General features: G+C 34.0%; 1 protein-coding gene across 3 annotated transcripts in view; it reads right to left on the reverse strand.

Moving 5' to 3' along the window:
- Pias1 (protein inhibitor of activated STAT 1) overlaps positions 1 to 14,217 on the reverse strand; it is a 130,712-nt gene that overhangs the window by 11,149 nt on the left and 105,346 nt on the right. For all 3 annotated transcript variants that reach the window (XM_046426536.2, XM_058573315.1, XM_058573316.1), the window contains 4 exons: positions 9,739 to 9,812; positions 4,244 to 4,404; positions 2,518 to 2,648; positions 1,311 to 1,491 (listed from right to left, as the gene is read on the reverse strand). In XM_046426536.2, coding sequence (XP_046282492.1) covers positions 1,311 to 1,491; positions 2,518 to 2,648; positions 4,244 to 4,404; positions 9,739 to 9,812 — 547 coding nt within the window. The remainder of the gene's footprint in view (positions 1 to 1,310; positions 1,492 to 2,517; positions 2,649 to 4,243; positions 4,405 to 9,738; positions 9,813 to 14,217) is intronic.

Below are 14,217 nucleotides of genomic sequence, written 5' to 3' on the forward strand. Positions count from 1 at the left end.
TAACAACGATAACCATTTATGGAAGTTCATTCGCTCTCTTGCATTCTCTCTTCAGGTGCTATTGTTTCTTAGAAAATTTTCTGAAGAGTTCCTATTCAATTACAAAATGCCACATATTTTTCTTGATATACTCCTCTAAAAGGAACGTATTGATTTCAAGATTCACTATTGGTGTGCTTACAATTATGTCTCGGCAACACATGAAATTTTTTTGCCAAGAATCATCTATGTGCTTACGGGACTAACAGCCGTTTAAAAGTACAGCTAGAGTTTGCTACTTGTTTTACTATCCCTTAGAAATGTTACCCTCTTTTTTTTTTTTTAAACAGTCTTCTTCTTCTTTTTAAAAAAATAATTTTAAATACCTTTATTTACTTATCTTTACGTGGTGCTGAGGATTGAACCCAGGGCCTCACACATGCTAGGCGAGTGCTCTACCACGGAGCCACAACCCCAGCCCTAAATGTTACCCTCTTTTAGGTTAGGACTGTACTTACTCATTTTATTATCATCCATGACCAGAAAGAGGGTGTTTTACATAGGTAAATAACAGTGTTTCATGAACTGAACTGAAGTATAACTAAGGTTCATTATTACTAATGTGACTAACGGGAAATATGGCAAACAAGTCTGCAAAACAGAAAATACTGTGTACTCAAACCTAAGTCATCCTTAACTTCTTTCCTTGCTAGCCTCATAAAAACATTCAATTTGGGGTTAATTTTACAGCATATATTTTCTTGTTTTTAGCAAATGTGCACTATCAGAAGAAGCTGGGAACTACAAATATATTTTCTCAGTCCCTACTCCTGACTCAGACATGGGAGCATATTTTGATAAATTCTCAATGATTCTGATGTACACCAATGTTTAGAGCATTTAAATACTAGAAAAATCATCTTTTATTATGATAAATTCTATACTCAAGTGACCCTTTTAACGTTAATCCCTTAAGAATATCACACACCTGGGGAAAATTAAAGCTAAGGGTGTTTTTGGTGTGTGCGGGGAGGGGTAATGAGGATTGAATGAAGGGTATTCTACTACTGAGTTACACCCCCATCTATCTTTTTTTTTTTTTTTTTTAATTACTTTTAACTTCTTGAGACATGGTTTTACTAAGTTGCCAAGGCTGGCCTCAGACTTGTGATCCTCCTGCCTTAGCTTTCTAAATTGCTGGGATTACAAGTATGCAACACTGTGTCTGGTTTCAGCCTCAGTTCTATAATCAAGCATTATCATTGTATTTGGTAGGTCTTTAATCCCTATTAACTTTCACAATGATTGTATTTTAAAGTCTCAGCACTTACCCTTTATTATTTAGTGGTGATGTGGGAGACAGGGAAGGACAGGTCCTCTTGGCAGATGGCTCTTCCTCCTCTTCATCAGAGGAACTGTCTATGGTTAAATCAATCACCTCTACTTTCTTGTTTTTATTGGAGGACTGGTTGTGAGAAGTTACCTGATGTTCCAATGTGGAGCTCAAGCATCCTGCATGGGAATGATGAAATACAAGGCAAAGAAGACCTATGACATCTCATTTCTTTCCTCAGTGTCCCTATGGTTTAATATATCAATATATACTGACTACATTGTTGGGGTCAGAAAGCAGAAAACCAACAGAGGCTCTTGAAGTTTAAAACTACTATTTATTATTTGGGTTTTCTAAAGGATTATTTTGAAAAACCAGTTCTAAAAGAGAAGAAACATTCGAACGATTTATATAAAATATTTTGTGGTACTAGGAACTGAATCCAGGGGCAATTTACCATTGAGCTACATCCCCAGCCCTTTATTATTATTATTTATTAAAAATTTTGAGAGAGGGTCTTGTTAAGTTGCTAAGTCTGGCCTCAAAGTTGGGATTCTCTTGCCTCAGCCTCCTGAGCTGCTGGGATTACAAGTATGTGCCATAGTGCCTAGCTTCAAACTATATGTATTACATGTTTAGCTATATAGTACCTGACATTCTTAGGAAGTATTAACATTAATAACTCATAACCTCCTTCCAGCAAAAACATTAATAGTATATTTTTGTTTCATTTGGGTGTATACATACAGATATATTTGTGTATATATATATATATATATATATATACACACACAAATGAAAAAGGAATGTTTACTACTCTATTAGAAGTCTTAAAAAATTTTAAAGGATTCTATTTCACAAGTTTGACTTTACAAATGGCTTATTAGATTAAATTACTTTAAGGGCTGGGGATATAGCTCAGTTGGTAGAGTGCTTGTCTTGCATGCATAAGGCCCTGGGTTCAATCCCCAGCACCATACATACACACACACACACACACACACAAAGATTACATTACTTTGAAATCTAATATCAGAAAAATTTTAAAGGAATTCATCCACTTCTGAACATTAAATCAATTTAGTAATTATTGAGCTATCCCTAAAATGCTCAGGGTTTTAAAAAATGTATTCATTTTAACATTGAACACCATGGTTTATAGCAGCAAGGAAACTACCCTTCCCTTGTGAATAACTACCACTCACCATCAACTCCATTGTATGAGGCAGAAACTTCCTGTACTTCCTTTTTCGATCTCATTGGTGCCCAAGAGCCATCCTCTTTAAACTGTATTTCATCACAGTCTGTACAGTACTTTAGGATTTCCATAAACAAGCTATAAAAAACAGTTTGTCCTTAGGATAACACATTCAATTGAAGATAGATTTGAAATATTACTGTTCTAATATTCAGAATGTCTATATTTATACAAGTATAAATGAGGAAAAAGAAAATAGAACAGGTAAATTATATTTGTTTTCAAAATATAATGCTGAATAAAAAAATAGCTATCTGAATTGTGGTATATTTATATAAGGATATATCATGTAACCATAAAAAATTACATTGTCAAAGATTATTAATAACATGGATTAAAAAGTGAAAAAAGGCCAAGAAAAAATTTACATTTTATAAACAAAATTCTGTAAAGTAGTATATCTTTTAACACATTCCAAATCGCCTACAATAGGCATGTATTACTTGATAAACCAAAGCAATACATATAAAAATATGTAACTGAATATTGTCCTTAATAATATATGTGGACATTTAAAATGATATTTACAGGGAATGTACAAAATTAATCATGATCAAATTCTTAGGTTACAATGCTAAATTATTAATAGCATATAATCACAATTATGTAAAAACAAACCAGAAAATTATATACCAAAAAAAAGTTTTTGATTTCTTGTGTTTTTCAATTTTTCTTTAAAAGAGAGAGAGAGAGAGAGAGAGAGTGAGTGTGTGTGTGTGTGTGTGTCTCCTTTATTACAAGAAAGGGGAACCTAAAACTATACAACATATAGAGTTGGTAAAATATTACGATTCAACTCATATTTACTAGTTATTGATCATTGCCAATTCTGACAAATTAAACATAAAACATTTATGTTACATATTTTTTCCAATGACTAACACCTTCTAAATTACAACTGCATTGATAAATATATTCCATTTCTATTATCACCTTTAGACTCCTGTGTTTTCTTAAATACTATAAATAAGCTGTTTCAAGTTTTGCTGGAGAGTACAGAAAATATTTGTTTTAAAGGAAGCTGTACAATCATACTAAGATGTCCGATACAACAGACAAAAACAGGAGTGTTAAAGAAAATTATTATTGTGATGCAATAGGTGGACAAGACAAAAAAGAAAACTGAAAGAAGGAAAAGACAAGAACAGAAATACAAATAGAAAAACAAAGGAAGTTGTTATTTGGGGTGTTGATCAGTTGTAGGAGCCTTTACAGCGGGAGAATAGGTATGATGGACCATGATTGAAGTTCGAAGTTCGACCTAATCTCCAGAAACAGGCTTTTGTACTAAAAAGCACAGTTTTCGATGAGCTTGAGTGTGCCAGAATTTCACAATTCTTTCATGCTTTCTCCAATATGGTCTGCATGTTCTGGAGATAGATGAGCTCATGTTAGGAAAAGGTATATGCATTCCCTGCTTAGAACCACAGGTGCTTTAAATGGTAAACATCAGGAGGCACTGACAAGTATGTGTTTTCAAAACAAGCAGACATCAAGTTAAAAATACTTAATTAAAATACTGATCTCTAAAATCATGGGTATTCTACAAACTTATAACTTAGAAAACACTACTTTCAGAATTTTAGATTTTTTTATCCCAAACTGACAAGTAATGAATCTAGGTAACAGATGATTATTTCAAGGTACCAAAAAACCCCTTAAAAGTGACATACCCATCAATGATGAGGTGTTCATATGGAGCCTTCTTATCACAGACAGGACAAACCCAGGTTGGTTTTTTCTCATTCATTTGAATATAAAGAGTTGCATCAAAACATTGCAGATGAGAACATGTAAGGGCTCGACATGGAATTGTTAGCCTCATTTTACCAAGCTTTAAGAGAGAAGAAAAAGTATTAGACAACTGTTGTTCAAAATTTAAGCTCTAATTAAAAAATTTTCTAAAACAAACTGTATTTGTGTTCTGACCTAAAGCATACTGTGTTTATTTTGTTTTTTGTGCCAGGAATTGAACCCAGGGGCACTTAGACACTGAGCCACATCCCCAGCCCCTTTTTATAAATTTTAATTAGTGACAGGGTCTCACTGAGTTGCTTGGGCCCGCACTAAGTTGCTGAGGCTGGCTTTGAACTTGCCACCCTGCTGCCTCAGCCTCCCAAGCCGCTGGCTTTATTTATTTTTTATCGAGGTAAAAGAACATTAATAACCACATTTTCTGTGAAACTTATCTGCAGGTCAAAAAATTACAATTTCTTTGAATACCAAATACAATGACTAAGGAAACTACAACAAATTTTGTTGCTGTTGTATTATTACTGAATTTGTTGGATCTCACTAAATTGCCCAAGCTGGACTCAAATTTGTGAACCTACTGCCTCAGGCTTCTCAGTAGCTGGGATTATGGGATTGGACACCACACACATCTCAAATTCTTAAAGCAATCCCTAATTTAAGAAAAAGTTAACCACATAACTAGGGGTTAGAAAAAGGAAAAAAGAATGTGTTATTAGATACTGCATGTCACCATATGATGTAATTAGATGCAATATTTACTATCAACCTCAACTCTGAATGAGAGTACTTCAAAGGACAAAACTCAAATCAGTATCACCCACTCTCCTCCATGGCAACTCTGAGGAGGAAGTTATGTGTGTATTCTGTATTTCTCCCTTCAGTGAGCATATTACCAGCAATTCAGATGTGTCTCCAGCACCTCCAGCAGGTTAGGAGACTTTTCTTCCTGCCCTGCAACTGTTGCCTGAGTTCATAGGCTGAATCTATGCCATGTACAAAGAAATCTACTTCATCTGTTCCTGAGCTGCTAGCTGTAGAGATGTGGTCCAGAAACCTGTACAGAGAGCTGGCATATCACAACTTTCTTCACTGGAGGCCACCTTGTAGCACTTGGGGTCCACAAAGCCCACAATGACCACACAGTATAGAAGTTATCTTCTTTCACTGATAACATTATTTGCCAAGTAACTAGAAAAGATTTTCCATATATTTGTGAGCTTGAAAATATAAAGGCTTGAGAATAAATGAGGAATATGAGTTATTCCTGGCTTAGAAAAATTTCAGGAAAATGTGCAATTTCCTAGTCTACCAAGGAAATTAACTGTCATTTGGGGCACTAACTATTGTTCTGGTACTAATGATTTACTGGGCCTCTAGGAAAGGCACTTAACCTTTCTGGGCCTCCTCCTCTATCTCTAAAGTAACACTGTTTCCTCCTTACTTCAAATGGATGTAGTGATGAAGGACTAAAAAGGGCCTTTGAACAAGCTATAAACTTATGACACAGGAGTAATACCAGTTACACAGTATTAGGAGTATACAAGTAGCTGTGCTTCCCTGAGAGAACCTCCAATCTAGCTCACAAATGCCTTGCTTCAAAGAAACATAAAATAAGCACTATGTGATAATTCTCATATTCCTGATTTTTTAAAAGTCACTAAACTTTAAATATTTATCTGATAAATAGGCACCTGTTTTCTCAAACTTGATATAAGGGGAGATGCTGAGGTTTGACTACCTTCACCTTGTGATTACAGATTTCCTTTTTCCCTTTATAGAACACCGAATATTTGCATTGTTTGCAAATAAAAAATTTTGTAAACAATTTCCATATGTTTTCTTGTGCCATTTACCTTACTCCCAATAGTGCTACACTACAACTGATGCTATTCCAAGAGAAAACACTCTAGATAAAAGTCCTAACCAGCTTTTCTCAAAAGGAGCCTAGGGCCAGGCTTGGTGGCACACACCTGTAATTCCGGCTACTCAGGTGGTTGAAGCAGGAGGATGTCAAAGCTGAGGCCAGTCTGGGCAGTTTAGTGAGATGGTATCTTTAAAAAAAAAAAAAAAAAAAAAGTGTGTGTGGGGAGAGTCGGCAATGTAGCTCAGTGGTAAAGCACTGGCTCAATCCCCAGTACCGTGCACATATACATGTGCACGTTCACACACAGTCTAGAAATATCAGTATTTTTTTCTTACAATAAGAAAGCTATTAAGGAAAACTTTCCACCTTTTTCGGAATAATAAATACTTCATAAATAAATGTTCAGAGTTTTTGTTTCTTTGTTTTCCTTCTATCAACTGTGTCATTTATATTTGAGATTACAGGTCTGGTTAAGGTCCCCCAAAATAGGTGATTTGTCCAGCTCTATTGCTAATAAATCAGAACCAAAATATTCTCAAAGAGCAAAAACATTTTTATTTATTTTCATTGCCTTTAGTACACCAAAAAGGGAAGCTCATTTATTTGGGGCTCTGCATATCACAACAAGGGCCATTCAAATGAATAGTGAGCCACAGATTTCCATACTTCAAAGGGAACAAATCACCATTTTTATTCTATAAATCTGAATTATAAATGAGTTGTCTTTGCTGTTTTATTTTTGGGTAAAAACATCTAAAACATATGGCCTTACAGTTCTTGAACAACTGTAAAGAGATTATCCCTTTAACTAAATAGAAACTCATGAAAGTATAATAATTACAGACTATATATATAGTTCTTTTTTCTATAATCTGAATTTTTAAAAAACTACTAAAGCTTTTGGAACTAAAGAGAGAAGAGTGGGGGCATATAGGAAGAAAAATTAAAAGCTGGCCCACTAAATTATCATTAACATTCTCTAATAATATGGGAAAAGAACGTGAATTATAAAATTCCCAAGTAATTCCACAAATAAAACTTCCAAGGTTTATACTGGAGTGCTTTATATGAATAAGTGATTTATGTAAGTGTTAAATGTTATAAATATCACATATATTAGCATAACTGTAAATACTTTTAAAGTGAGAATGCAGAAAAACAAGACTTTCTCCAGGGATTTAAATGGAAAATAAAAATTACCTTCTTTTTTAAATTTATCTATTCTCTAAAGCACTCCAGTATAAACCTTGGAAGTTTTATTTGTGGAATTACTTGGGAATTTTTTATAGTTCATGTTCTTTTCCCATATTACTAGAGAATGTTAATGATAATTTAGTGGGCCAGCTTTACAATGCAATGAGGTGGCAAGGAACTATGGAAGCAGGAATGGATGAATCAGGATTTGGAGAAAAGAGAAGAGAATAAATATATAGGTAAAGATGTATATAAAATCTTCAAAACTTTCATTTTCCCATCTCTACTCCTCTCGTCTGTGAATCAATTTTTTACTTTTTCTTTAAATATTTATTTTTAGTTGTAGCCGGACACAATACCTTTCTTTTTATTTACTTACTTATATGTGGTGCTGAGGATCGAACCCAGGGCCTCCCACTTGCTAGGCCAGAGCTCTACTGCTTAGCTACAACCCCAGCCCTCAATTTTCTAAATGTTAAAAAAAATACTAGTTTCCTTTACAACATAGATTGCTACAACATTTATATTGTTATTTAATTATATAATTTTAAACAATAATATTAAAAACTTGGAGGCAATATAGCTTTCCTAAGACTGGTTATTAAGAGGAATAAGAAGAAAAGTTATAGAAAGAAGAATATACTCAAGATGATTGGTGTTTTTTGTTTGTTTACTGAACCAGAGGTGCTACCACTGAGCTACATTCCCAGCCCTTTTTAATTTTGAGACAGGGTCTTGCTAAACTGCTGAGGCTGGCCTTGAACTTGTAGTCCTCCTGTCTTGGCCTCCACTGGGATTACAGGTGTGCACCAAGAATTTGACAGCTTTTACTATCTTCATTGTATTTTTCTTCCTCTGTACTATTATGTGCTAATCACATTTCTGATCTTTAAAAACGATCACAACTTTAAATACACCTATTTTCTCAAACTTGATATCAGGGGAGAGGCTGAGTTTCAAATATCTTCATCTTGTGATTACTAACTTTCCCTTTTTAGAATATGATGGATATTTGCAAATAAACTTACAAAAGTTTATAACAAGGAGGAATTCCCTTAGCAATTTACCCTCCCTCCAAAAGGTTTTTTTTTTTTTTTTAAAAAAAAGCTATGTACAGTATCATAAACTAATTCATGAGCTAATGACTTTTTTATATTGTTTAAGCTTTTATAAATCATAAAAGACTGAGACATAGGACAAATATCATTTAATTTCTCTTTAAGTTCTTTGTTCCTTTAGGAATTCAGTGGACTGGGGATATGGCTCAATTGGTGGGGTGCTTTCCTCGCATGCACAAGACCCAGGTTCAATCCCCAGCACAACAACAACAAAAAGAGTAGAAAGGAAATCAGTAACTTCATCATCTTAAGTTAGCAGGATGTCATTATCAAAAGCTTTCAATATCAGCCCTGCCTGAACAATTCAGGGAATTCAAAAAACATTCAAATGTAGATATGACTAATTTGATTAATTATAGAATAAAAGGTAATCAAAATGTCAAATTAATTTACTATTAATTTTTCAAATATTTTCATATGAAGCCATATTCAACAGTTATCATCTCTACTGTTGGTAGACCTAACAAATTAGTTCAGAAATAAACATCAACAACACATTTTCTTAAGACTTGTCCTCCATGGGTTTAATAGCTTGTTTATATCTTAGGACCATACATTTATTTCATACAAATGATTCATTCTGACCTCATATTCCTAGGTTTTTCTTTTTTTAAATATATAAATAAAACTTCAATTATTTAGGCTGAGTAGAATAGTGAGGCAAAATGGCTAAGTTGGATGCGTGGGTAACCATGGCTAGGTTTTTATTCAGAAGAGTACTATTAAAGTACAAGTTTTAATAAATACCCTAATATAATAAACTTCCTTATTTTGAGATTTTACACGTGAGCTTGAGGGACAGTCATTAATCACAAGCAATATTTAGACAAGTCTTACTAAGGGTAGAGAGAATTTTTTAGACTTGTTTAGATTCCAAATCCTATGCCTTGATAGCTTTCCAGTTTTTATAAACTATAACAAAGGTGGCCAGATTTTAAAAGTAAAAAATTTCTCAGATATAGGAAGCACCTAATTAAAAAGAAGAAATGTGCTAGGCATGGTGATGCATGCCCCAAATCCCAACAACTGGGGAGGCTGAGGCAAGAGAATTCCAAGTTAAAGGCAGACTAAGCAACTTAGAGAAACATTGGCTAAAGATAAAAAATAAAAAAGGCTAGGGATGTAGCTCAGTGGTATAGTGCCCCTGGGTTCAATCCCCAGTACCACCATTTAAAAAAAAAAAGGTACATGTATGTATGTTAAATCTTCCTGAAAACAAGTATCAGTTAACACTTACTGGACATAGAAGAGAAACCCTTAGGCTGGTAGTAGCTATTTCACTGTCTGGATCCGCAGTCAATTTCTCTTTAACTGAAATTCATTGACGAGAAAACAAAGAGAATTAAGTTTATTAAAAATATATTATTGACGTAACATTAAAAAAGAAGAAACTTGAAACAAGAAACTTTTTAAGAAAAAAATAAAAAAATAAAGTCTGCTTAATTATATCCCAGGATTTTTTTTTACATTTTTAATTGGTTCACTTATAATTAATTATATAAAAGAGTGGGATTCGTTATTACATTTGGCACATGCACATGTTACCAATATAATTTGGTCAGTATCATTCCCCAGTACTTTCTCATTCAATTGAATGGAAAAACCTAAAACATTTCTACAATAAGCAAAAAAAGGAAGCCAAAGAATTGTATATCTTTATACTGACTACATTTCCTGTATGACTCATGGAACAAAAACCTGTACTACATTATCATAAAGGAAATTTCTATAGCATGTTGACAAAAATCAACTGATGGCAGACTTATTTTTTTAAAAAAGATTTTTATACTAATTTGTTATATATGACAGCAGAATGCATTACAATTCATATTACACATATAGAGCACAATTTTTCATATCTCTGGTTGTATACAAAGTATATTCACCATTTGTATCTTCATACATGTACCTAGGGTAATGGTGCCCATCTCATTCCACCCTCTTTTCTACCCTCATGCCCCCTCCCTTCCCCTCTGCCCTATCTAGAATTCTTCTAATCCTCCCATGCTCCCACTCCCAACCCACTATGAATCAGCCTCCTTATATCAGAGAAAACATTCAGCATTTGGGTTGAGCTTGGCTAACTTCACTTAGCATTATATTCTCCAACACCATCCATTTACCTGCAAATGCAATGATTTTATTCTCTTTTATTGCTGATTAATATTCTATTGTGTATGTATGCGTGTGTATATATGTATGTGTGTGTGTGTGCGTGCATATACATACACACACACACACACCCACCCCACATTTTCTTTATCCACTCATCTACTGAAGGGCATCTAAGTTGGTTCTACAGTTTAGCTACTGTGAATTGTGCTGCAATAAACATTGATGTGGCTGTGTCCCTGTAGTATGACGTTTCTAAAACCTTTGGATATAGACCAAGGAGTGGGATAGCTGGGTCAAAAGGTGGTTCCATTCCCAGCTATCCAAGCAATCTCCATATTGCTTTCCATACTGGCTGCACCATTTTGCCTTTTTCCCCCACATCCTTGCCAACACTTATTGTTGTTTGTGTTCTTAATCGCTGCCATTCTGACTGGAGTGAGATGAAATCTTAGTTTTGATTTGCATTTCTCTAATGCTAGAGATGTTGAACATGTTTTCATATATTTGTTGAGAAATGTCTGTTCAGTTCCTTGGCCCATATATTGATTAGATTATTGTGTGTGTGTGTGTGTGTGTGTGTTTAGCTTTTTGAGTTCTTTATATACCCTAAAGATTAGTGCTCTATTTGATGTGCAAGGGATAAAAGGCAGACTCCTTTTTAATTCTAAGATATAGCACCAAGATTTTCTTAACTGTGGACCAATATTATTTGGGTTCTTCTATTTTAAAGGAAATTAAGAAACAGCAAAAGATACTTTATTGAAATATCAGATAATACAATATTATAAAACATAAATTCTAAATAATTCAGATTACATGAAAAAACTGCTTTTTAACAATATAATCGTTTGGGCTCTAAATTTATTTACCTATAAATTGGTTGTACTATTTTGGGCAAATCAAATCCTCCTCCATGAACTTAATTTTACTTAGAATACAACTGGAACCAACACTAGATGATAGTTCTAACGTTCATCTTAGTTGAGATCCCCCTAAATTGTCCTTCTTGTCTGAAAGCTTCAGGCATCTGTTATTCAACCAATGACAAATAACATAATAGGTGAGACAGAAAATGCCAAAATATCCAAATAATTTTAAAAATTGTCCCATTACCTTTAAAGTCCTTTGAGGAGGACAGAGGTAGAGTGGTTCTGTATTCAGTGAACCACAGACTTTTAGAGCTATCGTACAACTAAGTTTGACCCAATAACACAGTGAAGAAAATAAAGAGAGGGGAAAGTACTCACATAAGCAAGAATGACTGCACAGCAGATATCTGTTATGCTCATCATTTATGAGAACTAAGAATCCTATCTAATCTTGGTGATCATATAGAGTCAACTTTTTAAGATGGTCCAAAATCTGTTTCTATAAATTAGGGGCTCTCAACTAAGATGAACACAGAGCTATCTTTAGAGCCCTCTGATTTATAACTGCTCATTAAATGAGAACGGGGAAGAGGGACATGAGTGAGTAGTTTTTAAAAAGCTCCAGAGGTGATTTTGATGCTAGGCTAAAAAGTTATTTTGTAGCATGGAAATTCCAAATTTCAAAGTCTTTATGTATTTCATGGACTGATTTTTCACATCCAAAAAGGAATAACATTTCTGATTTTTAATTTGGAAAGTAAGCCACTATAACACTATGTTAATTAATGCCATATATAAATTATAAAAATATGTATTTACCATTATATACCCAATCTTAGTCAACTCTTTCTTATATTTTTAAAGAACAGCAACTTATAAAAGACAACAAATAATTGTCACACAAAATCAACATACAAATGAAACTGAATTCCAAGGTGAAACAAGGCACAGTGGAGTGTGCCTATAATTCCAGTGACTCGGGAGCCTGAGAAAGGAGACTGTTAAAATTTGAGGCTAGCCTTGGTGACCTAGTGAGATCTTGTCTCAAAATAAAAAATAAAAAGGGCTGGGAATGTAGCTTAGTGATACAACACCCCTGGGTTTAATCCTTAGTACCACTTAAAAAAAAAAAAAATTAAAAAAAATGTAATGTGAATACTAACTGTGATGGTTAATTTTAGATGTAAATTTGACCAGATTGAGAAATACCTACTGAGCTAATAAGGCATTATTTATGGGTGTATGTGTGAGGAAGTATCTGGAGAAAACTGCATGTGAGTCCACGGATCAAGCAGTGGTTAGATCTGCCCTCAATATGGGTGGAAACAATCTAATCAGCTGTGCAAAGGGAAGGGTTCAGAATAGGAGCAAAAAGACAGAGGAAAGGCAACTTTCCACCCCCAACCTTCCCTCATCAGAACTCCAGGTTCTCCAGTCTTTGAACTCCAGGGCTTATACCAGCAATGCCCAGGGTTCTCAGGCCTTCAGCCTTGGGTTCTTTGGCCTTAGATTCAGCCATGCTATTGGTTTCCCTAATTCTCCAGCTTGCAGACCCATATTGTGGGGCTTCTTAAACTGCATTATTGTCAGTGCCAATCCCCTTAATAAATCCCTTCTCACTTACCTTTCTCTATATATTGGTTCTCTCTCTAGAGAATCCTAATACACTAACCATCATGCATGCATGTCTTCACCAACTACCTCACCATTACCCTTCTTCCACACATCAGTGGAAACAGTAGCTGACTTTGAGTCTTGCATATCTAAACTTCCACTTAAATGAAATAATATCATAGATTATAACATCAGCTTTATGTGAAACAAAGTGGTCAGTAATTAGAAAAAAAAACTGAAATAGAGAGGCAATAGCCACCCTATGTTAGAATTCAGCCTTAGTTAAGCCATTCAACCTCACATTATTCATAATCTGGCAAATGGGATTAATAGTATCTCACGGCACTGTTTTTAAGATTAAATGAGTTAATACATACAAAATGTTTTTAAACACCTAATATTATACTTAATCTGTATTAACTTTTGTGACTAAAGGTGGGAGAATTTTCTGAAATTATTTTAGAATGTTTGCCAATTTATATTTTAAAACAAAACTTTGCCTTTTTCTTTCCCATTATAGATCCAACTTTAGTCAATCCTTTTTTCTAAAGATACTTTTAAAGATACTACTAGGATCCTGAATGGATTGAATCTACAGATAAATTTAGAGAACTGACATAATAATATTTAGTCTTCTCACCCATTAATATGACATCTTTCGCTATTTATTCAGGTCTTCTTTTAGTATTTCTCAGCAGTGTTCCATAGTTTTCAGCATAAAAATCTTGCACACATTTTATGCAGTGCATGCCTAAATATCTCATAATTCTGGACATTATTCTAAATTCCATTTTTTTTTGAAATCTAATTTCCAATTATTCATCACCATCAGAAACAATTCGTTTTTGTATATCAACCATGTATTCCCCAACCTTACTAAACTCATGTATTAGTTCTAGCAGCTTTTTTGGAGATACTTTTGAAATTATTTTTTTTCTATATAGACAAATAAAGGTGATAATTAGTTGAAACAGGCAATAATTAGCTCATCATTTCTAATCTGTATTTTCTTTTTCTTGCGTCATTGTGCTAGCTGGGATCTCCAAGGCAATGCTGAGAGCTGACATCCTTGCCTTGTTACTCATCTTAGGGGTGAAGCACTCATGTTTTTCACCATT

Source organism: Marmota monax, unplaced genomic scaffold (genome assembly GCF_021218885.2).
Source record: "Marmota monax isolate L192 unplaced genomic scaffold, Marmota_monax_Labrador192_F-V1.1 WCK01_AAM20220418_F8-fsc00078, whole genome shotgun sequence".
NCBI classification, from domain to species: domain Eukaryota; kingdom Metazoa; phylum Chordata; class Mammalia; order Rodentia; family Sciuridae; genus Marmota; species Marmota monax.